The 26,881-nt window shown below is 35.7% G+C and overlaps 1 protein-coding gene across 1 annotated transcript in view; it reads right to left on the bottom strand.

Moving 5' to 3' along the window:
• The window catches only part of LOC132562018 (adhesion G-protein coupled receptor V1-like), a 111,884-nt gene that overhangs the window by 10,086 nt on the left and 74,917 nt on the right, over positions 1–26,881 (bottom strand). The window contains exons 74-94 of the mRNA XM_060226741.1: positions 26,518–26,680; positions 12,016–12,129; positions 10,854–11,035; positions 10,411–10,593; positions 10,128–10,289; positions 9,898–9,985; positions 8,620–8,769; positions 8,165–8,355; positions 7,812–7,952; positions 7,502–7,654; positions 5,862–6,008; positions 4,981–5,126; positions 4,639–4,843; positions 4,190–4,293; positions 3,797–3,922; positions 3,352–3,459; positions 2,814–2,981; positions 2,513–2,596; positions 1,719–1,782; positions 1,366–1,446; positions 726–829 (exon numbers count right to left, since the gene is read on the bottom strand). Coding sequence (XP_060082724.1) covers positions 726–829; positions 1,366–1,446; positions 1,719–1,782; positions 2,513–2,596; positions 2,814–2,981; positions 3,352–3,459; positions 3,797–3,922; positions 4,190–4,293; positions 4,639–4,843; positions 4,981–5,126; positions 5,862–6,008; positions 7,502–7,654; positions 7,812–7,952; positions 8,165–8,355; positions 8,620–8,769; positions 9,898–9,985; positions 10,128–10,289; positions 10,411–10,593; positions 10,854–11,035; positions 12,016–12,129; positions 26,518–26,680 — 2,864 coding nt within the window. The remainder of the gene's footprint in view (positions 1–725; positions 830–1,365; positions 1,447–1,718; positions 1,783–2,512; positions 2,597–2,813; positions 2,982–3,351; positions 3,460–3,796; positions 3,923–4,189; positions 4,294–4,638; positions 4,844–4,980; positions 5,127–5,861; positions 6,009–7,501; positions 7,655–7,811; positions 7,953–8,164; positions 8,356–8,619; positions 8,770–9,897; positions 9,986–10,127; positions 10,290–10,410; positions 10,594–10,853; positions 11,036–12,015; positions 12,130–26,517; positions 26,681–26,881) is intronic.

The following is a 26,881-nucleotide window of genomic DNA, read 5'->3' as shown; positions in this document are numbered from 1 at the left end:
ATTACTAAATGTAAATGCATTGTGATACTTACTGTGCCCTCCGTGTGCATTGCGGTACTTACTGTGCCCTCCGTGTGCAATGAGGTACTTACTGTACCCTCCTTGTGCATTGTGGTACTTACTGTGCCCTCCGTGTGCATTGTGGTACTTACTGTGCCCTCCGTGTGCATTGTAGTACTTACTGTGCCCTCCGTGTGCATTGTGGTACTTACTGTGCCCTCCGTGTGCATTGTGGTACTTACTGTGCCCTCCTTGTGCATTGCGGTACTTACTGTGCCCTCCATGTGGCATTGTGGTACTTACTGTGCCCTCCTTGTGCATTGTGGTACTTACTGTGCCCTCCGTGTGCATTGTGGTACTTACTGTGCCCTCCATGTGGCATTGTGGTACTTATTGTGCCCTCCTTGTGCATTGTGGTACTTACTGTGCCCTCCATGTGCATTGTGGTACTTACTGTGTCCTCCGTGTGCATTGTGGTACTTACTGTGCCCTCCGTGTGCATTGTAGTACTTACTGTGCCCTCAGTGTGTATTGTAGTACTAACTGTGCCCTCCGTGTGCATTGTAGTACTAACTGTGCCCTCCGTGTGCAATGTGGTACTAACTGTGCCCTCCTTGTGCATTGTGGTACTTACTGTGCCCTCCGTGTGCATTGTGGTACTTACTGTGCCCTCCGTGTGCATTGTAGTACTTACTGTACCCTCCGTGTGGCATTATAGTACTTACTGTGCCCTCCGTGTGGCAATTCGTCTATCTGGTGTGTGGATTCGATAGGTTGCTGGAGACTCAGAATATGATGATTGTCTGCCTTTCATTCCAAAACCAATTATCTGTGTTAGATAAATACCACATGATTAGGATGAATGGTGTTGTGTATAGAGGACCATATTTGACTGTAGTAAGGAAACAGAACACTGTAAACCATAATTAATGAACGTTAAATATTCGCCATTAAAATAGGTACAGTACTACAGAAATTAGAGAAAGCAAACTCCAACCAAAATACACAAAATAAAAGAGATAAAGGGCATAACTCTCTTTGGATATTGATTATACATGTAAAGTTTTACAAATATTGATCAAGAAGGTGCATTTCACTACTGTTAACAAAATTTCCATACAGAAAGTCTACAGGAAACATAACGGAGAAAAACAGAAAAAATTGTAAATTCATTGCAGGAGCAGGAGTTCTTGTACAGAACATGTGTATAATTTATGACATTGGTTGAAAACGTGACATCCAAAGACATCGCTATTCAAGGACCATAAATCTCCTAAACATGAATTATACACAGGCATACAAATACATGAGTGTTACGAAAATTCATGAAATCTGCAAGCAGTGCAAAATGAAATTTGTTCTCACCTTGCTGCTTAGAAGTTCTGGGTCCTCAGTTTTCATGAACCACTGTTCACTGCTATACTCCATTAGGTGAAAGTCAAGACACTGTACAAAATTTACAAATATATCTAAGCTTCTATATGCAAACTTTTATCAACTTGATTATCAGGGTCTATTGATAATATAAATTCTCCAAGGAAAGTTGTCACTTCAACATGAAATCAAATATATTTGAAACTGTATGAAATCAATAAGTGAATGTAAAATTACCACAGAAAAATACAACCTGTAGTTATTATACAGTAGGGCCCTGGTTAGGTCCTAGTACCAGGTAAATGCTCAGGTATTGTTGACACAACAGACGCAGTCTAACTTACATCAATGTCAGCAGGGATGGGTGCGTTTTCCACTTCATCTGGTACAGTGAATGTATCCAATCTCCTGCAAACATGTCATTGTATAGAACAGTGAGACAGCTCAACAATATGTTGTTAAATAGGACTGTGAGACAGCTCAACAATATGTTCATATATAGGACTGTGAGACAGCTCAACAATATGTCATTATATAGGACTGTGAGACAGCTCAACAATATGTTGTTATATAGGACTGTGAGACAGCTCAACAATATGTTCATATATAGGACTGTGAGACAGCTCAACAATATGCCGTTATATAGGACTGTGAGACAGCTTAACAATATGTTGTTATATAGGACAGTGAGACAGCTCAAAAATATGTCATTATATAGGACTGTGAGACAGCTCAACAATATGTCGTTATATAGGACAGTGAGACAGCTTAACAATATGTCATATAGGACAGTGAGACAGCTAAACAATATGTCGTTATATAGGACAGTGAGACAGCTCAACAATATGTCGTTATATAGGACAGTGTGACAGCTCAACAATATGTCATTATATAGGACAGTGAGAAAGCTCAACAATATCAAACAAGATCAGAGTTAAATTATTGTAAAAAATTGATATGCACTTTCTTGGTACTAATTTTTCAAACAGAAAAACAAAACTTTTATCCATAATGATCCATGGACAGACAAGCTGATGTCTCAGCTCGTACACTTTCCTTTGTTGTGGGAATTCAATAAAGATTTGATTGTATTTTGGATACAAATGAATTATGTATATACTATAAATAGAGAACTTACTGTGCTTGGTATTGGAAATTGTTGATTTTCTCTAGAGGCCATCGTCCTGCTGACATCCTCATATAAACACACTGTAAACTTGTGCTGTGAAATAACAGATGGAAATTCAGTCATTGTTTAACAAGGGCTACATTTAAAAAAATTTATTTTGTTCTTTTGAATAAAAAGGGGGTATACATCTATATTTTTGACATTTCAATAAGAATCAGAGTCAGGGTATGCATTTTAGTGACACTTTAAGCAATAATGCCTTGTTTATTTAACAGTGAAATAAGAAGATGAACTGTGACATTCTACTTACAGCTCTGGAGGATCAGGACTAGGACATGGTTTCCCAGTCAGAGTAGTATAGGCTAAATTCTCCATCAATGTTGCCAAGGAGGAGCGCCGTCTGGTGGCGTCGTTTTTAGATGGGTTCAGCATGTTACACATCACATTCATGATCTGGTTTATTATCTCTGTAGGTAATCTAATATCAGATTTTCTCTTTAAAACATTATTCTTCAAAATAATCCTTTTTACACACAACTTGACTAATGACGTGTCATGAAGCTATTTCTCTATCAAAGTTCTGACAATATTACTACTCCCTATTAATTGGGATAGTATGAAACATTATAGTTACTAAAATCTTATTTCCCTGCCAAATCTTCTTACTGAACAGAGAAAATCAACATTGTTTTTCCGTTACTATGTATTCCTTATGTTAGATACCAATTAAATATCATTCTTCATTTTGTTAACAACTTCAAATATGTTTCTGAAGTTTTGTGAAAAGAACCTTATTTTGAGTCTTGAGCAACCTTTGGTTGTTTTGGAAGATTGAAACATATTCTTACGGTCGTTTGAGGCCTTCTTCAATGAAGTCCCTGAGGATGTTTTCTACAAGTGTCACCTCTGTAATATCCATGTCGACCTTGGCAATTGTGTCTAGGTGGGACAATGTCCTACAATCGACAAAGACTCACAATTACACAAACTCCTCATCCAGTTATATATTCAACGAAATACCACTTCAGCAGAACTCTAACCAGTAGTCAAAACGTCATATTAACAGACCACTATTTACCACTCAATATCACCTTCACTCATATCGATGGCTATTTTATTACAAGTCTACTGAACTCATATCTATCTAACATCACTATTGGTTCCATGACCACATTTCTAAACACACGACCTGTGATTTGAATTCCTACTGGTAACAAAAAAGATTTTCTGAAGATTTTGATAGATGCAAAACTACAAGTTTCATAGACCTCAACAAGTACATGCGTGAAATACCTGAGAATTTCCGAGTCGTTTAAGTGTGGTGCTTTTTCTCGTTCTCCGATGGCAATCCAGATTGGTAAGTTCTTTTCCTCTACAATACGCACAGCTGCCCTCGAATACGTGACATCAGAGTGGATACTTCAAGGACAAAGGTTACTTTATAAAAACTAAGAAAGGATATTTCCTTCAAACTTTAACTGTAACAATGATCAGTATAAAAATAAAGGATTCATTACACAAAAAGTTATAATATGTATTGGTAGCTTAAGTTTAAATCAAGCAAAGATGTTTTCAAGTCTAGACATAGTGTTGTGTATTAATCAGATATATTGGTACAGAAATTCTTACAAACAAAATCTTCACAACTCTGATATGATTTGTAAATTCCACACCATGTTCACTTACCTGGCACCATTGCTGGGATTTTTCAGTGTCACATAGAACTGTTTAGGTAGAGGGTTATTAGAGAGAATGGCTGGTGTTAGGTTGATCTCAACAGTCTCTATATCCTGTGTATAGAACAAGTGTGGATAATCAGCACAGAGGATAACTGTACACTTCTGGCTAATCATTACTTTGTGACCTTAACACAGAAACGCTACCTCAGATGTACTGTTGGATTATATACTTATAGTTGTTTTTTTTTTGCTTTTTTTTTATTTTTTTTGTCGTGCCTTATGAATCTTACATCATTGGCTGAGGTTTTCTTAGAAGACATTCTGAGTAAATTTATGGAAAAGTATAATTTAGCTATGACGAATCAAAATTTCTGTCATTGAATAATCCTTCGTCCTTCTGGTAGATAGTAATTGGTGTAAAAGTGACAAAAATAGCAGTAAATTAATGTAACTTACCTGTCTGTTCTCCTCAAACACCAGCATGCCTACTTTACTGCTGTAGTCCTCCTGCTCCAGGGCGGGGTTAATAGTCACTCCATGTTCTGTTACCTGGGATGTCATCTGCATTGTCTCATAGCCCACCTGTACTCTGTAACCTTGGCCCATCTTTCGTTCGACCTTCAGAAGTACTGTTCGGCTTGTGTCTCCAACGGTCAACAATCTGTTAACATCATCATCACAATTATCATCATTATCATCATCATCATCATTAACATCATCATCATCATCCTCAACATCATCATCATCACCATTTGCATATTCATAATTTTTATTTTGAATTTGAGATTTTCAACTGACCTTGAATTTTCTGTGAACTGTAGTAGACCTCGTACATAATCACTTGATTCTACCATTACTGTGGCGACCAAACTGCCGCTATCCAGTTGTGCATCTCTTCTGACACTGACCAGCTTTATAATGAAAGTGTGTGCCTCCTCTGGAATCTGTAACAGGATCTTCTATCATCAACAGTAACTAAATCTGAGTTATACTATTCACCTTCTCTATGATTAAAGTGATCCATCTAATAACATCTTTTTATCTGAAATGAGTATTCCTAATTAAACTGTTTTGCACTATTGAAGCACTGATTTTTTATCTCTTGTCAGCAGGAATTCATAAGAAATAGAATTTCTCTAATTTTGAATTAAGTTAAATAAGTCAAATTTCTCATGTTAAGCTGTTTAATGAGTAGAACACTCATATTTCTGTAAGGCTGAGCCTTGGTGTTCATCTCTGGTCTGAATGCCATCGAAATAGGGTAAGGTTGTGAATATGTTACCATAAGGTTAACTGACAAATTCAGTCACTCTCAGGGTTTTTATTGTACTATGAAATTAATACCAATCTTGAATTAATTAAAGCCAGATTACAGCTTAGATCTACAACCGTCACACTTATTAATAGCAATATACTACACTAACATTCAGCAAATAATAATTCTAAAACATTGAATTACACTCCTCCAAGAATATTGTTCTCCATATTTTGAACACTGACAATGAAACAAATTTTGAGGCAAATTCTGCAAAACACTTTGCTTAAAGACATTGCCACTTTAGATGGTTAAATCACATTTCAAATTTGATAAGAAAGTTTCAGAAGTTTTACATTTTTTATGGAGAAACTGACAAACAATAATGTACAAAGATACAATGCTACCTAACAGTCACACTTACATTGTCATTTTTGACAGTGATATTAAAGTGACAGGAAGCTTCACGGGCTGCACATATGGCAGTGCCAGCTGTCCTCATCAGCTGACTGGCTAACATTGCATCCTCAGCTTCGCTACTGTTTAGGGCTAGTTTGGTCACCCATGACACCTGTATGTACCAACATATAACGCTGTAAGCATTTGTTACACACAAACACAATCTTCTGATCCATTTCAAACAAATGCTTATCAAAGTATTAAGCATGACGATTTATCGATACCTGAAACACTGCATCACTGTTTGCATGTACAGAGGAAACTACTTAATATCATGTTCTGTTTGTCAGGGGGAATGGTGATATAAGCCGAATATGACATTACCAGTATCTACACTTGTAAGTTAACTTTCTGATGCCTCAAACTGACATGTTTTATTGTTTAAAGATAAAAATTTGTAATTTGATTTCTTTTTCCCCTAAAACAGTGTTTTTCCTTGACTTTTGTTTGTTTATTCTCTGAAATATCCACCCCATTATCATAAATCCTCCTGAATGATCATGTCATATTCAGTTTACACTGTTCTGAAGATCACTTTTCATCCAGCATTGCCGACAAAAATAGCCAGTGTGAAGTGTGAAGCGTTCACCTTTGAAACACATTTCATTGGCTGTTATATTAGTGGTTATTTTCAATGGCCAATCAGATGTCATGAAACACGGCAAAGGGAAACCTGGTTTCAGAACATTGTACAGTCATCTTACCAGTGCTCATGATAACCGACGCAATAAATGATTCGAAATATGAAAATGTTGACATTCAGTTATAATGACCAAATGGATTTTCTATCTTCATCCCATATGTTATGTATCCTGAACTAATCATTTGGAAAAGATGATTTTTTTTTCATGGGAGCACATGTGAGAATTTTATATATTCAATTAATACAAACTTCATTTCATGAAACTTAAGATTCAAATAAGTTATTTTAACATCTTTATCATTGTATCGGAAATGTGTTCACGTAAATTTTAAAAAAGTGACATTCGAAATGACAACATTGACATGCTGTGGTTTGGTGTCCCATAGGTCACTGTACAAAGAAACAAAACAACCAATCTACCATCTGTTTATGGTTGAATGCTTTCTCATCATATCTTTAGAAGAACAATCTTTGTTGTCTTAAATTGGTTCCAGTATGCACACCAAAGACTTATTTCCAGGAAGTTTTGGCAGCACGTTGGACTTTGTGGCATGGCACCAACTCACACATGGGCCTACCTATTGTAACAAGTTCCAAGTGACAAAGGGCTTAAAACCAATTTTAACACTTAAATTGTGCTGCCAATTAAAAAAGAGGTGCACCCAGACTTCCCTGGAGCTAGCTTGACCTTACAGGTAAGTGGGTCAATCTACTGTTTAGTAGTCCTTAGGTGTGCAAAATTTGGCTAGTAAGGAAGTAAGGCATGAATTCAGGAAAAACGTGATATTAACTGGAAAGTAACATTAACAAACCTGATATTAAGTGGTTTCCTCTGTATTATAGTAATACTAAAACAACAGAAACCATTACTGATATTAAAAACCTTATACATATAAACTGAAAATAACATAAGGAAATTTCAAGTTGATGCTACATGGAATGTTTTTTCTCAATGTCCGCACCTCCACTTCTCCATAGAAGGCATTGGTCCTCGCTAGTCGCAAGTTCACCACATTAGCTGTGTCCTCACTGACCCTGATGACCTTTGAACTCTCTGCAAATCCAATGACCCCATTGGACAGGTCATTCTGCAGCAACGTGATGACACAATAGCCCTAAGACAGAAATTTCAAAACATTGTTTCTGTTAACATAATATACACAATGTATATGTAATGCTGCACGTAATTGTTAAAACACTGTCAGTAATAACATCTCTATAAGGAATAACATTTTTTTGATACAGACATCAAATTGGCTGGGTGATATGTACCTTTTTGCCTCCATCAGGTGCCCCTTCTGCTATCCTTGCACCGGCAGTGGGCTGTGTGAGGTAGACTATGATAGTCTCATCAGGTTCTGCAGCATTGTCTGCCAGCACTGTCACCAACACATAAGCAGTCTGCTGGCCTTGCTAGATGGCAAGTACACAGTTTTCACATCATTAAAAGGTTTATCTCAAAAAATTAATACTATCCTTTTTCTTCAAAATTTTACCCAGTAGAGTGACCTCAGTGTTAAATTTTATAAGGGTGAGCTGATAAAACGGCTTGCAATATGTTACCTTAATGTTTAGCTACATAGGTATGACTTTGCCATTGAGTTAAATGTTTGGTATGAACTTACCTGAAATGTGACCTTTGTGTCCAGAACATCGTAGTCCTCACCACCACGGGCTACATTATAACTATGACGATTACCCAAAACCTGTCGGATGGTGTCATTTGTGTCTCCAGGTGAGGGAACAATCATTGAGGTCCACATCTCTCCACCTCCGACTGTTCGTACTACCACAGACACCGTTCCAAACAAACCTCCTGTCAAACATAGATACAAAGCATCTCAGTTTGTCACTGTTGATACAACATTTACTGAAAAAGATTTTCACTTTTAATATAATTACTTAACAATCAGTATAAATATTTCATGTTGAACTGTTAAATAATTCTGGGGACATGACTAAGAAACGTGCACAACCAAAAGGTATGATTATTTATGAAATTCAGGTGAGAATTTTTCCTGACATTACTGAGGACGGATGCTGTTATGCCGGATACTTTGTTCCAGTGGATGCTACTGACCTGTCCTGGCAATGGAGATGTTGACCTGTCTGTACTCTTCTTCCACACTGACTTCAGAGGGTTCCATACAGAGCACACCATAGGGATCATTGCTCTCCTCTATACGGACCACAGAGTTAGTGTACAGGGAGCTCAGGCGAGGTGAGATTCCTAAACACAAAAGTCTTGTTTAAAAGATGTCATATATGTTTACACTGGTGAGTGTTTCAGACTTTTCATTATCATTGAGAAATATGGTATTTAATTGATGCTCCTGAGTTTGTCTCTGGGTTCTGTTGTTGTGTACCTTATTTTCATTTGAGAATGGGACATCAGTTACTAAGACTGACCAAGATTTACATGACAGTTGTCCTCAATGAAGTAGAAGACGCTTACTCTTCTGCAACACCTGGTCTTATTCTCCTTGTCCTTTTTCAGGAATCTCCATGTAAAGCTTTCTTTTGTACATATTTTGCCCAAGTTTTAATTGAATTTGAATTTGGATTATGATTAAGTTGACATGTTGATATTTTCTTGTTGTTATTTATTGAATTTGAGTTTGAATTATGATTATATTGGCATGTTGATAAAGGTAACATAACTAATATGGTGTTATTTCTGTGGGATATTTCTCCACTCGAGTCAGATAAAGGGAACAGGATAACTTACGTGGTGTTATTTCTGTGGAATATTTCTCCACTCAAGTCAGATAAAGGGAACAGGATAACTTACGTGGTGTTATTTCTGTGGAATATTTCTCCACTCAAGTCAGATAAAGGGAACAGGATAACTTACGTGGTGTTATTTCTGTGGAATATTTCTCCACTCAAGTCAGATAAAGGGAACAGGATAACTTACGTGGTGTTATTTCTGTGGAATATTTCTTCACTCAAGTCAGATAAAGGGAACAGGATAACTTACGTGGTGTTATTTCTGTGGGATATTTCTCCACTCGAGTCAGATAAAGGGAACAGGATAACTTACGTGGTGTTATTTCTGTGGAATATTTCTCCACTCAAGTCAGATAAAGGGAACAGGATAACTTACGTGGTGTTATTTCTGTGGAATATTTCTCCACTCAAGTCAGATAAAGGGAACAGGATAACTTACGCGGTGTTATTTCTGTGGAATATTTCTTCACTCAAGTCAGATAAAGGGAACAGGATAACTTACGTGGTGTTATTTCTGTGGAATATTTCTCCACTCAAGTCAGATAAAGGGAACAGGATAACTTACGTGGTGTTATTTCTGTGGAATATTTCTTCACTCAAGTCAGATAAAGGGAACAGGATAACTTACGTGGTGTTATTTCTGTGGGATATTTCTCCACTCGAGTCAGATTAATGTACAAGGTTTCCTCTTCCTCAGGAATATTATCTTGCAGAACCTATTAAAGTTTAGAATAAATATTTCAATTCTAATTGAAACAAATCAATTTTCTAACTAAAGTTAATTGATGAAGTTCTACAATAAGCAATATAACTCACAAAATGCATTGTATTACATAGAAACAACACCAATTCTCTCACCCGGATTTCAATCAGGCCAGATGTTTGACCTGGCTCCAGCATTACAGCATTAGTCTCCATGGTGATAAAGTCAATGCCTTTATCAGCCGTGACCTCTTCTGACCGATAGATGACCTCTAACTTGCCCTCTGACCCATACAACCTTTGCACCATTAAGTAAATCTGAAAAAAATATACCAAGTCATACCCTATTAGTCCATCTGGTATACCAAAAAAAAAAACCCCAATTAAATCCCTAAATTTCAGATAATGACTATTATAATTAACTTTACTGACAACTTACCTTTCCTTCCATCTCAGAAATGCTGGGATTGGTGGAGTTGGCAGCAAACCGTACAATGCCATTGGGCTCTATCTGGACTTGGCGAGTGTTGGGTGCTAGTCTAGCCCCACCAGAAATGGTAGTGATGGGCGCCTGGGGAAGATGTAGGGAGAACAACTCTGGCTGGGACGGCTTAGCTGTCAGCTGAAAACATTTTAATTTTTGTTAATTGCTTCAAATCAGTCTAATATCACATAAGCCTAAGGATATGTCTATTTATTGCGAGTTCAAAATCAACTTTTCTAGTGAGAAATATTGATTTTCAAGTATAAAAAAATCTTGTTCTGGATTATTAATAATATAAATATCATTCAATCATGCATCTTTCCCTTAATTTAGAAAGAATCAGTGAATGTTTTGCCTGCTTCTTTCCCACACTATCAAGGGAACTAACTCCTGTCTACCTGCACTGTGAAGTTCTTTGAACTGATCCCATGTGCCACAGTAACACTACCCTCCTCTGGGTTGACAGTGCCCTCCACAAAATTGTTAGGAAGATTTCCTGGCACAAAGCCAGCCTTCCAAATGATCTCCAGTGTTCCATAGGTACCTCGTCGTACCAATGTCAATGTTGTTGTTGTGGTCACTATAAGAAGAACAAATTAACAGAGAGTAAAACATGCATAAGCTTGCAATTTCACAAAGGCATTCATTGTCCACAATGTTTATTGAATTTTTTTTTTTTAAGTTTACAATTTATTTGTTGTGGACAAAAAAAATTTGTTTTCGGTGATTTTGTGTGTGTTCATCTACAGCAGGGATTATCACAGACAAGCTCACCTAACTTTCAGTACTTACCTTCATCTACAGCAGGGATGGTCACAGACAAGCTCACCTAACTATCAGTGCTTACCTTCATCCACAGCAGGGATGGTCACACACAAGCCAACCTCACTATCAGTACTTAACTTCATCTACAGCAGGGATGGTCACAGACAAGCTCACCTAACTATCAGTGCTTACCTTCATCCACAGCAGGGATTGTCACACACAAGCCAACCTCACTATCTGTACTTAACTTCATCTACAGCAGGGATGGTCACAGACAAGCTCACCTCACTATCAGTACTTACCTTCATCTACAGCAGGGATGGTCACACACAAGCCAACCTCACTATCAGTACTTACCTTCATCTACAGCAGGGATGGTCACAGACAAGCCCACCTCACTATCAGTACTTACCTTCATCTACAGCAGGGATGGCCCAGACAAGCTCACCTCACTATCAGTGCTTACCTTCATCTACAGCAGGGATGGTAACAGACAAGCTCACCTCACTATCAGTACTTACCTTCATCTACAGCAGGGATGGTCACACACAAGCCAACCTCACTATCAGTACTTAACTTCATCTACAGCAGGGATGGTCACAGACAAGCTCACCTCACTATCTGTAATTACTTTCATCTACAGCAGGGATGGTCACACACAAGCCCACCTCACTATCAGTACTTACCTTCATCTACAGGAGGGATGGCCCAGACAAGCTCACCTCACTATCAGTGCTTACCTTCATCTACAGCAGGGATAGTAACAGACAAGCTCACCTCACTATCAGTACTTACCTTCGTCAACAGCAGCTATGGTAACAGAAAATCCAACCTCACTATTTGCTGCAGCTGCTGGAACAATAACCTTGGCCTCCTTCTCTCCTGTTTTAAATGCTGGGGGCTCAGTCACTAAAAAACAAGCAAGTTTCTTTTTAGATAACTGATAGAAATGGGTCCCACAATATGATTTGTGATATCTAGAGAATCTGATTTTATTTCTATCTCGCAATAAGCCCATGTTGGGTAAGAATCACAACCTTATTTAGTAGAAATGTTGACTAATGTTAGACATTATTTTACCATTACATTAGTAGTAGGCCCAGCACTTAGTAATATTCAGAACCTTTTAAGGCAGTAAAGGCAGTGTCTTATCAAAATCTAAAACATGTGAAAAATTTGAAATTGTAAGTTTTCTTTAACAATAACCTCCAAAGAAAAAAAATCAGCATGAATCCAAAATCTATTAAAATGACCTTGTTATCACTCAACATTCTAAAAGAAAGTCAGTAAATGAAGATGGAAAGATTGGATAGAGCATTTTATGGAAAAGGCATCCATCCATCATTTCTGACCATTACAGTATATCAACTCAAAATATGTAAACAGGATCAACTTTGAAGACCACTGAGAGGAACCTGATATCCCCCTTTCCAACTTCCCCTCCCTGTATCGTGATACAACTACAAAGTACATACCGAGTTATAGTTCTATATAAGTATCCATTTAAGTGTGAACGAGCTGAAGTGAATTTGTGATGGAATGATGGAATGACAGCCAAGGGAAATATTATTTGGGGGCAAAAATATTGGAAAAGTAGTTATGTATGCCAATATGAATCTGTATGTATACATATTATATCAGAACAGTTCACAATATGATAATAAGTACAATAAAGAGTATATTTGACCTTGGAAAATCTTGGTATGAGGAGGGCCACCCTAGCTCAGTCAGTTAAAGCACTGACCTACCTAACCTTTGATCCAAGAAGCATGACCAAAGCTCACTAACGGTTTGTGTTTTTCAGGAAACTGAGACATGGACTATTTTATTATTCAAATTATTGACATAAAATTCTGCCTGTTTGGCTAAATACAACATAGCTGATCAGATTGAATACCGGTACATTCAATATTTCCCCTAAATTTCTATATAATCCTCAACAGTTCATTGACACATTGAGACTCGTCATTCATTCTTTTTCATTCATTTATTTATTTCTTTAACAGTTTTCCGTCCACTATTACTGCTTTCTGACCTTTCACCTGACGTGATTAAATATCAACATTAACCGCATTACATACTAAACTTTAAAAAAGGATATACAGTTGACAGTCACCATGTCTTCTCTCCATACATTGACAATAATTACAGGGAAACAGCATTCCTATTCCATTGTGTCCCTTTAAATGTTTTCTAGTAGATAACTGTACAAGCTCTATTTAGGGAAGCTCTAAAGCCAAAGAGACATATTTACCTCACTTCAAAACTTGTGTGTATACACAAGTCTGATCCACTTCTACACTGAACACACATCTATTACAAATTATCAAATATCCTTATGACTATCGCTACTGACAAATCCTGTCATATTTAATCCAGTGTCAAATAAAGAAATAACACAAGATATTACATAACACTATAGAACATTAAGAAACATTAATATAATGACATTGGTACACTCCCTGCCCTGGCCAGATTTTGTCTGGACTTCCCCAATCATGTCTTGCTTACTACAGTAGAACAACCCTTCTGCCTAATACATAGCCAATGAACACAGGTGGAGTGGGTGGACGTCTTAGCCCTGCAAGCAATTATCACCTATTTTTAGAAAAGGTAAAGGACTTTCCTTGTCATTCAAATTAAAGTGAATATAGTGAAATAATTTGGGGAATGTTGTCATATAGAAAAGGTGTAAAAGTTTACCGAGAATGACTACTAAGAACTCCTGACTGAAGTCAGCATGAACGACCACCTTGCTGTATTTAATGTTGTTCTGTAAACATCTGTACTACTGGGAGACACTGCACAGAAAACACATTAAAAATACATGTAACAATACTATCCTTGGTTGAAGTATGCGTCTGCTATATACCTGAGAAATAGGGTATAGTCACATATATACGCTGCTTACGCACACAAGCGACAGGGACACCCGAGTGAAATTCAGCGTAACCAACTGAAACATCCTGCTGAGGAAGAGTTATTCTCAATGAGTTAAAACTTTCAAAATGACGAACACGCCTCAAGGAAATATAACATAAGCATGGATAAAGAAAAGAAAGAGGAAGGATATTACACAAGTAACAGTGAATACTTGAAACTGTATCTTATGTCGTCACCTGTTGTATGACACAGACCTTAACATATGTATACAAACATGAAGGCCCTGCAGTATTTCCACAGTGATTGTCTGGAAAGGGACAATGGATATCACAAACTTCATTAATTATAAACTTTCTACAACTTTGTGTCACTCGATGATGATACTAAAAACCGTTTAGATATATCTCACATATTGGAAAGTGACGTCAAGAAATGGGCACAAATGAAGTGCTGAACGGCTCGGACCTCTTTGTAAACAGCAGCGTTGACTCAGATGGCATCAACATATTACCAAACTATTACGCTTTATGGCTATACAACGAGAAAATGTTTGAGGCAAATATGCCTGTAATGACATTTCTTATCATCATGTCAGTACTTGGAATTTTTGGAAATGGAACTGTTGTATACATTTATAGCTGTCAGTTCAAAAGAAACACTATTAATTACTTCATTCTGTTGTTGGGGATATCTGATGTCATTGGATCAATCACACTGAGTTTTGAGGCTATCGACAGAAGACTTCCCATGTATTCTGGTCATCTTCCAGTACTGTGTAAAATTATTCGCTTTGTTGGAAGTATTGTTAATTTCTGGTCAGTTGGAATCTTGGTGTGCATAGCATTTGATCGTTACTACAAGATTTGCCATCCGATGAAATCGTTTACGATGAGTAAAGCCAAAAAGATGGCTGTTGCAGTGATAGCAGCGGGATTTTTGTGTGCTTGGCCCATCAGTGTTTTCCATGGACCAGAAATGGTTAAGACACCTATTCCAGGTGTGTATGGAATGGACTGTGCTGATGATGATAACTATAAAGATCTGTTGGTAAGGCCGTTATATTTTTTCACCCTTCTGATTGCTAACCTTATTGCTTTTGTAACAATGGTAGTTCTGTATTCATTGTTATACAAGGAAATTTGGAAATGGAAACACCAAAAAGTTGGGGAAGACTTAAATAAGATAAAGTCCATGTCTGTTCGCAGCATCAATAGTGTATCCATGGATAACATAAAGCACATACATTTCTCAGAGACTGATGAGGTGTTTGCGAACCACTCAGATGATGTCAAGTTGGCAGATCTGAATGAAATAAGCCTGGGATTATCCATACAGCACAACGATCATCCTAAACCAAACAATGTTCAACACAGCAATCTTGAAATTCCAACAACATCACCTTACGGCTCCTCTTGTAACAGCCTGAGTGACATAGGAGACCAGCCGGACCAACTGTATGAGGAGTGTAAACATGGGTCCCAGCTCTGTCTAAACACCAGTCATCAATGTGGAGATGATGACTCTCAGGAGACGGCACACAGTGAAGGAGGACATTTAAATCTCACCTTCTCCTCATGTGAAAGTGATAAAACAGAATTCTCTACTAAACAAGATCATTCAACTCCTATTTCTAATGGCCATGTTCAAAATGGGCACCCACATGTTACACGTCTGACAATACGGAATACACCAGACTCGTCCTTACAAAGTACTCCACGAGAGACTGACAATATCATCAGAACAAAATCCATCAATATGTCCACTGTGGACAATTCTCCAAAACCTCAAAGAAATGGATCAGTCATTTCTCATTTTTCATCTATTTCTGGTGCATTCAGAAAGAGAAAGTCCCGAAACTCTAACAGTAGTATGAAACATCGCACACCAAAATCCACGGCCAGTCTTGCCCACAGCACTTTGTTATTTGCTGTAATAACTTCGGCCTTCATACTCAGCTATGTTCCTTTCTTTATAGTGGAGTTACTTACCAGCACTGGTACCTTAAACATGAACGGGGACATTCCTTTAAGCCTTAAACAGATGCTTCGTCTATGTAATTCATCGTTTTGTTTTAATATTGCTATCAATCCCATTATTTACAGTATTCTTAACCCTGCATTTAAAAAGCAACTGAAAATCATCTTTGTGGGGGAAAACAGCCCTAAGAAAACCTGACCTCATAGTCACAACGTGGACAGGGCTTGTATGAAGTCAGTTCATATAACTACACCGGCAAACAATTGTTTTCTGGAATGACACAAAATTTCAGTTTTCAGGTAAACATTAAACAATTCAGGTATTTATCCAGGTAAATATATCATTTTGTTTATTGTCAATTTTATAATAAACACAAATTTCATGTAACTTGGTCATTAAAATAATTTTTCCTACCAGTAACATTCAAAACATAACCTTCATAGTATTTTTAATATCCAGATAATTTTTATCTATAAATACATTTTTCTTGTACCCTCATGTAAAATTCTGATATCAAGGTACTTGCATTTCTGAATATATTTATGCACAGGTAAATTTCACAGACTTAGATTGTCTTTTAGCATGCTCTCTTTACATATTTGATATTTACAACAAATTCCTATAATCTCAAATTGAATGAGACCATCTTAGATAATTTAAGTGTAATATCGACTTTAATCATACAGATATTTAAAACTACTCATTTGAATACTGACATCCATATTATGAAGCAAGATATTTGGGAATATGCTTGTGTACTTTTGGTTTTCACAAAATGAGTTAATCATCAGACTGACTTTTTATTGTTCTATTGAATCTTCAGGCAAACGACAAACTAAGTATATTCAAGACAGACTTGTAATGTGCTATTATTTAAATAGCAGTTCCTGTTGAATTTGTCTCTTAATCAGCTAAATTCTTCACCTCTTCATGTCAATTTGACAGAGAAAGTATAATTTGATCCATATACAATTTAATATCTTGATCTTTCTATTTTGTTGTGAAATGTTACCTTTGACCCTTTCACTTTGACCTATGACCAGCTAAATTTAATCAGAAGAACTTCACATCATGATACTTAATGAAGTAAATATGATCTGAATGTTTTGAGGGGTTCATGGGATATCTAACAGTGTACACAAGCTCTAAACCTGGGACGTTGATGTAAGATGGGATATGGCAAGACGAGGAAGGTAATACCATATAATTTCCCCGCCAGTCCCTTCACCAGCGATCAGGAAGCAATAGGCAATAAGATCATCATGTGAGGCAAATTCAGCATGTGCTGTTCTGTGGCTCAACAACTTTCCACAAAAGACTAGAGAGTGCTAGGTATAGTGATGGGTGTAACGACACCTAAATGACTTCCTTGTTTGAAGCCTAACGACCATTTTATTGGGATTCTGTATCATATTGATGTTTAAAATGAATTGTAAAAACATTTTACATTGAAACTAGATTTGATAGATACTTCTAACTTTCATCAATACCATGTAATACCATGATAATTATACCTTATTACAATGTTTGAGTATAGTTACAATCGCTGTATTCATTAAAACAAGCATAGATTCAATCAACATCACACAAATTTACATTTAAGTTGATTATTTTTTTTCATTTAAGTTCTGGAGTTTTCCTGAAAGTGTTCCTCAAACCTACATTCTGTCTCCATTCTAGACTCATTTTTCTGTTAGTAGGAAATAAACCTAATTACAACTTTTTGTCCGTCATTTCTCACTACAATTTAACAATATGTAATATATTTACATATCTATGTTGAAGACTTACACTCGTATTATTTAGCATTTTATCAATCATCGACCTGATATTGAACCTTCAAATAAAGATTGTTTACCATCCATGCCAGAATAACACAAGTTATGTTTTTACTATTAACAGTGTGAGGGTATAAGGTGACATATTGGACTTTTTAAAGTATTCAACAATCTGATATGTCAGATGTCTTTTAAAACATTCAGTCTATCAAATTGTTCAAAGAATTAAATCAGTTTTGTAACCTACTGATACAACTCTACTCTAATTAGTCACATACTTAACAATCAATAGAAAATAAGTGAAAATGCATTAATTTTAAATCATATTCCTATTAGGAAAAATCAACTTAGATGCTGAGCTTTACTAATTAATTAACTTATTCATGACAAGAGTATTACAATATTAATTAGATCAAAATGGCTATGATTCCACCACACAACAAATGAAGAACACTGTAGATTATGAGACCTTAAACCCCTGGTAAGCCTCGTTTCAGCTCCAGTGTTTTGACATGACATGCACATTCAATTCATATACTTACATCCTTGTACAACATTTCACGTCTACAGAGTCCAAAAAACTGACAGTTTGATAAGTATGAGAGTATAGTGATGAACATATCACATTAATTATTGGAAGTCCCAACATATCCAGTGTTTTAAAGCAGGGAAGTGGGCTTTTTATAGGGTGACAATCACATATCTATTATCATTTCTAATGAAACTACAGCAGATTTGGGTGGGCTTATTACAGGGTAACAATTACACATTTATTATCATTTCTAATGAAACTACAGCAGATTTGGGTGGGCTTAATACAGGACGGGCTTTTTACCAGTTTTTTCTTTTTATGAACAAATTTCCATTTGTTAATACCTAGTACTTTGAACACATCTTTTTTTGTCAGGAGTCTATGAAGTAATACCCGGTAAATGAATAAAAAGTTGACATCAATTATAATACTAACAAATCTCTTGGGCAAGACATAACCATGAAATCAAGTGCCTACAAAAATGTTTATCTTCGGAAAATCAAAAAATATCTGCACTCTATGAAAACATGTGATCTTACAGTGATATTTGAAATACTTACATAATGAATATATATATATTTATTAGACAATACTTTTTTTCACAGCAGATTTCAAGGGGATCCTGATCACTTACCCTGCAGTGTTTGCAATAATTAAAAGCACTTATGTTATACTAAATTTCCTGAGAGAGCTACATATTCAATCTGTCTTACATATTTTAGCTAAATAAAACATCAGGGAGAAAAGCAGATAATTGATTTTTCAAGGACACTAGATTAACTAAAGTTGTCTTAAACAGGCACCAAAAACATCAGGTTATGTCATGTAAAACTCCATCATTAATGAATAATTCAGTCTCTTTCCTCTGTGAAAGAATTAAATGTTCTGTTTATCAGTTACCCTCAATAATTCAGTCTCTTTCCTCTGTGAAAGAATTAAATGTTCTGTTTACTAGTTACCCTCAATAATTCAGTCTCTTTCCTCTGTGAAAGAATTAAATGTTCTGTTTACCAGTTACCCTCAATAATTCAGTCTCTTTCCTCTGTGAAAGAATTAAATGTTCTGTTTACTAGTTACCCTCAATAATTCAGTCTCTTTCCTCTGTGAAAGAATTAAATGTTCTGTTTATCAGTTACCCTCAATAATTCAGTCTCTTTCCTCTGTGAAAGAATTAAATGTTCTGTTTATCAGTTACCCTCAATAATTCAGTCTCTTTCCTCTGTGAAAGAATTAAATGTTCTGTTTACCAGTAACCCTCAATAATTCAGTCTCTTTCCTCTGTGAAAGAATTAAACGTTCTGTTTACCAGTAACCCTCAATAATTCAGTCTCTTTCCTCTGTGAAGGAATTAAACGTTCTGTTTACTAGTTACCCTCAATAATTCAGTCTCTTTCCTCTGTGAAAGAATTAAATGTTCTGTTTATCAGTTACCCTCAATAATTCAGTCTCTTTCCTCTGTGAAAGAATTAAATGTTCTGTTTACTAGTTACCCTCAATAATTCAGTCTCTTTCCTCTGTGAAGGAATTAAACGTTCTGTTTACTAGTTACCCTCAATAATTCAGTCTCTTTCCTCTGTGAAAGAATTAAATGTTCTGTTTACCAGTTACCCTCAATAATTCAGTCTCTTTCCTCTGTGAAAGAATTAAATGTTCTGTTTACCAGTAACCCTCAATAATTCAGTCTCTTTCCTCTGTGAAGGAATTAAATGTTCTGTTTACCAGTTACCCTCAATAATTCAGTCTCTTTCCTCTGTGAAAGAATTAAATGTTCTGTTTATCAGTTACCCTCAATAATTCAGTCTCTTTCCTCTGTGAAAGAATTAAATGTTCTGTTTACTAGTTACCCTCAATAATTCAGTCTCTTTCCTCTGTGAAAGAATTAAATGTTCTGTTTATCAGTTACCCTCAATAATTCAGTCTCTTTCCTCTGTGAAAGAATTAAATGTTCTGTTTACTAGTTACCCTCAATAATTCAGTCTCTTTCCTCTGTGAAAGAATTAAATGTTCTGTTTACCAGTTACCCTCAATAATTCAGTCTCTTTCCTCTGTGAAAGAATTAAACGTTCTGTTTACTAGTTACCCTCAATAATTCAGTCTCTTTCCTCTGTGAAAGAATTAAATGTTCTGTTTATCAGTTACCCTCAATAATTCAGTCTCTTTCCTCTGTGAAAGAATTAAATGTTCTGTTTATCAGTTACCCTCAATAATTCAGTCTCTTTCCTCTGTGAAAGAATTAAATGTTCTGTTTACTAGTTACCCTCAATAATTCAGTCTCTTTCCTCTGTGAAAGAATTAAATGTTCTGTTTACCAGTTACCCTCAATAATTCAGTCTCTTTCCTCTGTGAAAGAATTAAACGTTCCGTTTACTAGTTACCCTCAATAATTCAGTCTCTTTCCTCTGTGAAAGAATTAAACGTTCTGTTTATCAGTTACCCTCAATAATTCAGTCTCTTTCCTCTGTGAAAGAATTAAACGTTCCGTTTACTAGTTACCCTCAATAATTCAGTCTCTTTCCTCTGTGAAAGAATTAAACGTTCTGTTTATCAGTTACCCTCAATAATTCAGTCTCTTTCCTCTGTGAAAGAATTAAATGTTCTGTTTACCAGTTACCCTCAATAATTCAGTCTCTTTCCTCTGTGAAAGAATTAAACGTTCTGTTTACCAGTTACCCTCAATAATTCAGTCTCTTTCCTCTGTGAAAGAATTAAACGTTCTGTTTATCAGTTACCCTCAATAATTCAGTCTCTTTCCTCTGTGAAAGAATTAAATGTTCTGTTTATCAGTTACCCTCAATAATTCAGTCTCTTTCCTCTGTGAAAGAATTAAATGTTCTTTTTATCAGTTACCCTCAATAATTCAGTCTCTTTCCTCTGTGAAAGAATTAAATGTTCTGTTTACCAGTAACCCTCAATAATTCAGTCTCTTTCCTCTGTAAAGAATTAAATGTTCTGTTTACTAGTTACCCTCAATAATTCAGTCTCTTTCCTCTGTGAAAGAATTAAACGTTCTGTTTACTAGTTACCCTCAATAATTCAGTCTCTTTCCTCTGTGAAGGAATTAAACGTTCTGTTTACTAGTTACCCTCAATAATTCAGTCTCTTTCCTCTGTAAGGAATTAAATGTTCTGTTTACCAGTTACCCTCAATAATTCAGTCTCTTTCCTCTGTGAAGGAATTAAATGTTCTGTTTATCAGTTACCCTCAAAGTACAAATAAAGGGTATTCTCTGAAATTATTCTCAGTTTCTTAATTTCTATTATGTTTGTATTTATTTTTTGTGCATAAAATGCATTTTTTAATTTGAACTACAAATGAAATATGTGTACCCTTTCTGCTAGTCAGGAGAAAAGATGTTATCAATACATGTAAAGGTTTGTTGTATGAAAGACTTGTATGTGTGTGTAAATCGATGACAATGTATGTTATTATGTGCTAATACAAAGTATGCTTGAATGAGATTTGCACATAAAGATATCAAACAAAAGCAAAGATCTTGTATTGTTTCTTGTCTGTTTTATTTACTATACCATTTAAAAATGGCTGTCAATATTCAAGCTGGGACACTCCATTATATCATGTGCTTTAAAGGAAAATGTTACAGAATGTAACTTTTTACAAGCAACATATGTATTTATGACAAATGGAAAGGTGTGACAGAAGATGACGAACCAAAATCCATGCTTGAACAGAAAGAATGAAAACTGCATCCATCTTCACTGATCATACATTCCTATATCAATGCCAGCATTAAGAAAATCAGAAAACCAACAGAACAAGCTTACTCTTTCTATGTATCTTACATCAACAACAACCAAGAAATCCAATCATAGTGTGTTATTGTGACAGAATTAACATGAAATGATGATACAATAAGGTTGATGCTCTAATTCAGGTAAGGAGTATACTTTATATGTAACAGTGTTGACCCTCTAAACACAAACCAAGATCAATTAGAAGTTTGTTCCAGATGACCTGGCATTGACATTCGCTGAAGCAGACAACATTTTACCACGGAGTATTGACACTTCTTATAAACAGGTATACAATACTAAGAGGTAATTTAAAAGTAATGTAACTAACTATTGATGATAAGGGTAATTTAGCATCACTCATGGCTACTTAGAAGTGGATGTATCCTTACCACAGGTTATCACACATACTATTCACATGTTTTAATAGTTGGTACTACAGTACTATCGTCTATATTAGTTCCTACCTGGGCTGCTCACATTTACAAATCACTGATGGATTTTAAATATTAAAAGTAACTTGAATATTGGCAGAGGGGAAATGAATTGTTTTCATTTGCTTCTAAGGGTTTTATTAAGAAGGATAGAGTACTTTACAGCAGAACAGTATATGATTATGCTATGTCAAAGTGACACAGCAGCAGGTTCTTGCATTAAAATACACAAAAGTATGGAAATAAAACATATGGAATTGTTGAAACAAAATTTTGCTTATTTGAGACAGATCATGTATACAGATGATGATTTTATAACCTTCAAACATTCAAGATCATTTGAAAAAAAAAATTTAAAAACCAGGAAGAACCAGGACAACATAAAAATACCTCCGAGAGTCTTTAAGGGCAATATTTCTCAAAAAAAAAAAAAACGCAGCTGAGGTACAAAGCCTGACTTTATTATATTAAAATCATGGGTAGCATGTTTCCAAGAGATCAGTTAACAGGAGATCCCAATGGGTTCTTCGTGGCCAACACTGTGTAGTCTTTATTTGCTTTTATAAAAGTTGGATCTTTTCCCGTCTATTCTTAACTCTGTCCTTGCTCTTTACTTAACTGGATTCTAGACACAAAAGTTTAACAAAAGGCAATAACTCTGTAACTGTGAGGATGTGGGCCTTGAATTTGGTAAACTGGCCATGGCCTTAGTATGGCCAAGGTATACAACATAATGGACAGACCAAGCAGCAACTATATGTTCCCCCCAAAATTTTCGGTGAACAAACAATATCCTCAATACCCCAAACAGCACACTGTTTATTGCCATCCAATGAGGTTGTTGGTGAACTGTGATCAGTATAAAATGATCTTTATCTTTAGAAAAACTTAGGCATAAAATATAATTAGGGGCCATAACTCTAAATAAACATGTCATTGATTAAAATTAAGTACATGACACTTAGCCTTCCGAAGGAGTGTCAAGGAAGTTATGTGATATAAAATGATACTGATACACACACCCGTTTGAAGTGTACAGCACTTGATCTTCTCAAGTTCAAATGGTAATTTTACAAGCAAATTAAGTGAACATATGTGGAATTAGCATTTAGTTATGATTCCAACACAAAAATTGTTGACAACCAGACAGCATACAGCTGTAACAACAAACATCGTTGTGATGATGTAAATCAGAATATCGTTGCTTAAAATTCAACAGAACAGACTTCATCGAATTATCAAGAAATCTCACTTTTCTTATCAAATACCAGATGTTGTAATATCTGAGGCTGGTTTACGTCTGTCTATTGTAACAGCAATCATTGTATATGAATTCACCATTATCTACCTATTGATCAAACACACATCTGCATTGAATTGCTACCCTGTCATCAATATTTACACAATATTTTGTTACTTCTGACACGTTTGGAATGACAAACATCACAAATCAATTTTTACTTCTTTCTGTCTCTCTATTTTAAGTGCTTGCCATGTCATATATCAAGACATTGTCATATATCAAGATATTCTAAGTGCCTGTCATTGTCATCTATCAAGATATTCTAAGATATTCCTTTTCTGATATGCTTCAAATGACATTCATTACAATGGTATTTAATTCATGTACAGAGTGGACTGTAATATGTATCATTTCACTTGTCTTTGTCTAACATTCAAGGTGTTCCTGCTATTTCTCAAAATCAACCAAAATTACCAAACAATGGAGCAATTAAAATTTCTATTTTTGTACACTGGGTTAAAGAATGTCTATTCTATAATGTTGAATTTAGTTGTAGTACAAGTACTCTTCAGATATGGGTGGCTGCTCACATAGAATGTACATAATCTAAAAAAGTAACAACTTTTAATTCACTTGCATTCATTCATGCGTGAAAAATTAATGGGAAAGGAAACATGAGTACTTATGACATCAAATGTAAAAGAATTTTACCTAAAATGAATATAAATCCAAAGAAAATCATCCAAAAAGTATTGATCATGTATGACTAGTTTATAAACGTGTCATTTCAGCATGGTGTGGCTGGCCATACAAATTCAAAATACTGGTGGAGATGTTGGAAATTGTTGCAGCAGCGTTTCTATTGTTTTTGAAGTCGTGAAATATATATCTTTGTTGATAGCTAAGTATCAACATTAGTGGGTAAATTAAAAGCAGATTACGAAAGGAATATCTGTTACCTGTAGTCTGCCACTGATTTATAGATTAGGTGCAAAAGAGATTTTATTTTAATTCCATAATCCCATCCTCACTCTAAGTCCAGATTGAATGGTACAAAGGACACATGTATGTAGAGACAGACAGATGAATAAATTAAACACTTTTTAAAACTGTTTGGTAGCTGGATGGGGTGGGATATACACCTGTATACCTTAGAGCATTTTCTTTTTTGATTTTTGAACAGCAATGAAATTTTCTGTATGACTTGGCTTCTGAGTCGTCACTTAAACCGTAACAGGTACAGGATGTATGTAACTTAATACAATTCAGTTGATACGGGGTGACTCTTTCTGGATACAGGATTTGTGATCACTTGAAAAGTTTATGACGCAAATCATGTAGGAAAAATATTATACCACAATTTTTTTGTAACCTGTACACACAATGTTATATACTATACAAGTGTACTGAAGTTGAATACTTTTTCCATTTCAGAATGCATGCGAAATATATTTACCTATATTAAGTAGATTTAGTGTTTAATTGATTCATTAACAGTTTAAGTTTAAACACTAAGACAAGAGATCCCAGAGAGATCTTGGTGCCCACCAATGTTTGATCTTTATTTGTTTTTTGAAAGTTTGATCTTTTCCCTTCTTTCTCTTAAAGCGATAATAATCTCTAAATGCCAAATCTAAGATGGTCACGTGGAAGTATTTTTGTTTTTCTGATCATTCCTAAAATCAAATGGACACAACTAGGGACTAAGGGTAACCTACACATGAAATTTGAGAGAGATTCAATAATGATCACAAACAAAAATAGGTGAAATCCAAGATGGCCGCCTGTTGGCCACTTTGCTTTTCTGATCAGTCCCAAACTCTAACCAACATAACTAAGGATCTCGAGAAAACTACACATGAAATTTTGAGAAAGATCTATGCAGTAGTTCTCTAGATATAGCAATAACAATCTTTCAAAGTCAAATTCAAGATTGCCACCTGTCAGCCATTTTGTTTTTCTGACCAGTCCTAAAATTAAACAGGCAAACTAGGAACAAAATAAAACAATGAATAAATTGCTTTGCTTACATTCCATGCATAAGGATAACTTTAGTGTATGTCAATTACCTTGGATAATAAATCAGTACCAAAGCTCTACATTTTTGTATTTTTATTTAAGTCATTAATCTACCACTCCTTCATTCACTTCAGGTCAGTCTGTAACCTACATCAATGAGGAAATCTTCCTCAGGCCAGTCTCTAACTTACATCTATGAGGAAATCTTCCTCAGGCCAGTCTCTTACCTACATCTATGAGGAAATCTTCCTCAGGCCAGTCTCTTACCTACATCTATGAGGAAATCTTCCTCAGGCCAGTCTCTTACCTACATCTATGAGGAAATCTTCCTCAGGCCAGTCTCTAACTTACATCTATGAAGAAGTCTTCCTCAGGCCAGTCTCTTACCTACATCTATGAGGAAGTCTTCCTCAGACCACCCTTTAGCATCTACGAGAAAATCTGTATCATGTGATGCTTGCTTCTAGTTGACTTCTTACACAAGAAATCACCATCAGAATAGCTCCCAGCAATCATCATTTTACTGGCATGAGGTGGTGACATAACTGTCACCCCTGAATACATTGGTAATATCTAATTATGATGTTGTACCTCAGTACAGTTAGTTTTGTTATTTGAAGATACACTATGAGTTAGAAAGAAGACAGCTAGATATTATGAACAATGGTTAGATGATACAAACCTGCAGCTCCTGAAAGTCGTACTTCAGTCAAAGTCACAGAGAAGCTTGAATCCATCTCCAGAAAACCATCACCAGCCAATGGAATATCTGTAACTACCTGGGCCTGGCCATCATCGAACGAGACAGTGCCTCCACTCTTGGACAGCAGTACACCTGTCTGTAGCTGATCAACATGAAAGGTAATCATCAGCTGTAACATCTTCATTGATATATACCATACTGCTGATCATTTTCAGAGGTCAAAACTGCCACAATTTTCTTTTAAAGCAATCAAATTGTGTCTTAATGAATTAAAATTCTGCGATGTGTATGTAAAATGACATCTAATATACACATACCATGTCTCATTATTTCAGAGTTTAAA

The sequence above is a fragment of the Ylistrum balloti genome, unplaced genomic scaffold (genome assembly GCF_031769215.1).
Source record: "Ylistrum balloti isolate Yb309-2 unplaced genomic scaffold, AGI_CSIRO_Ybal_v1 Utg371328, whole genome shotgun sequence".
Lineage (NCBI taxonomy): Eukaryota > Metazoa > Mollusca > Bivalvia > Pectinida > Pectinidae > Ylistrum > Ylistrum balloti.
The sequence above is the reverse complement of the archived record's forward strand: the minus strand, read 5'-3'. Positions and strand labels throughout refer to the sequence as shown.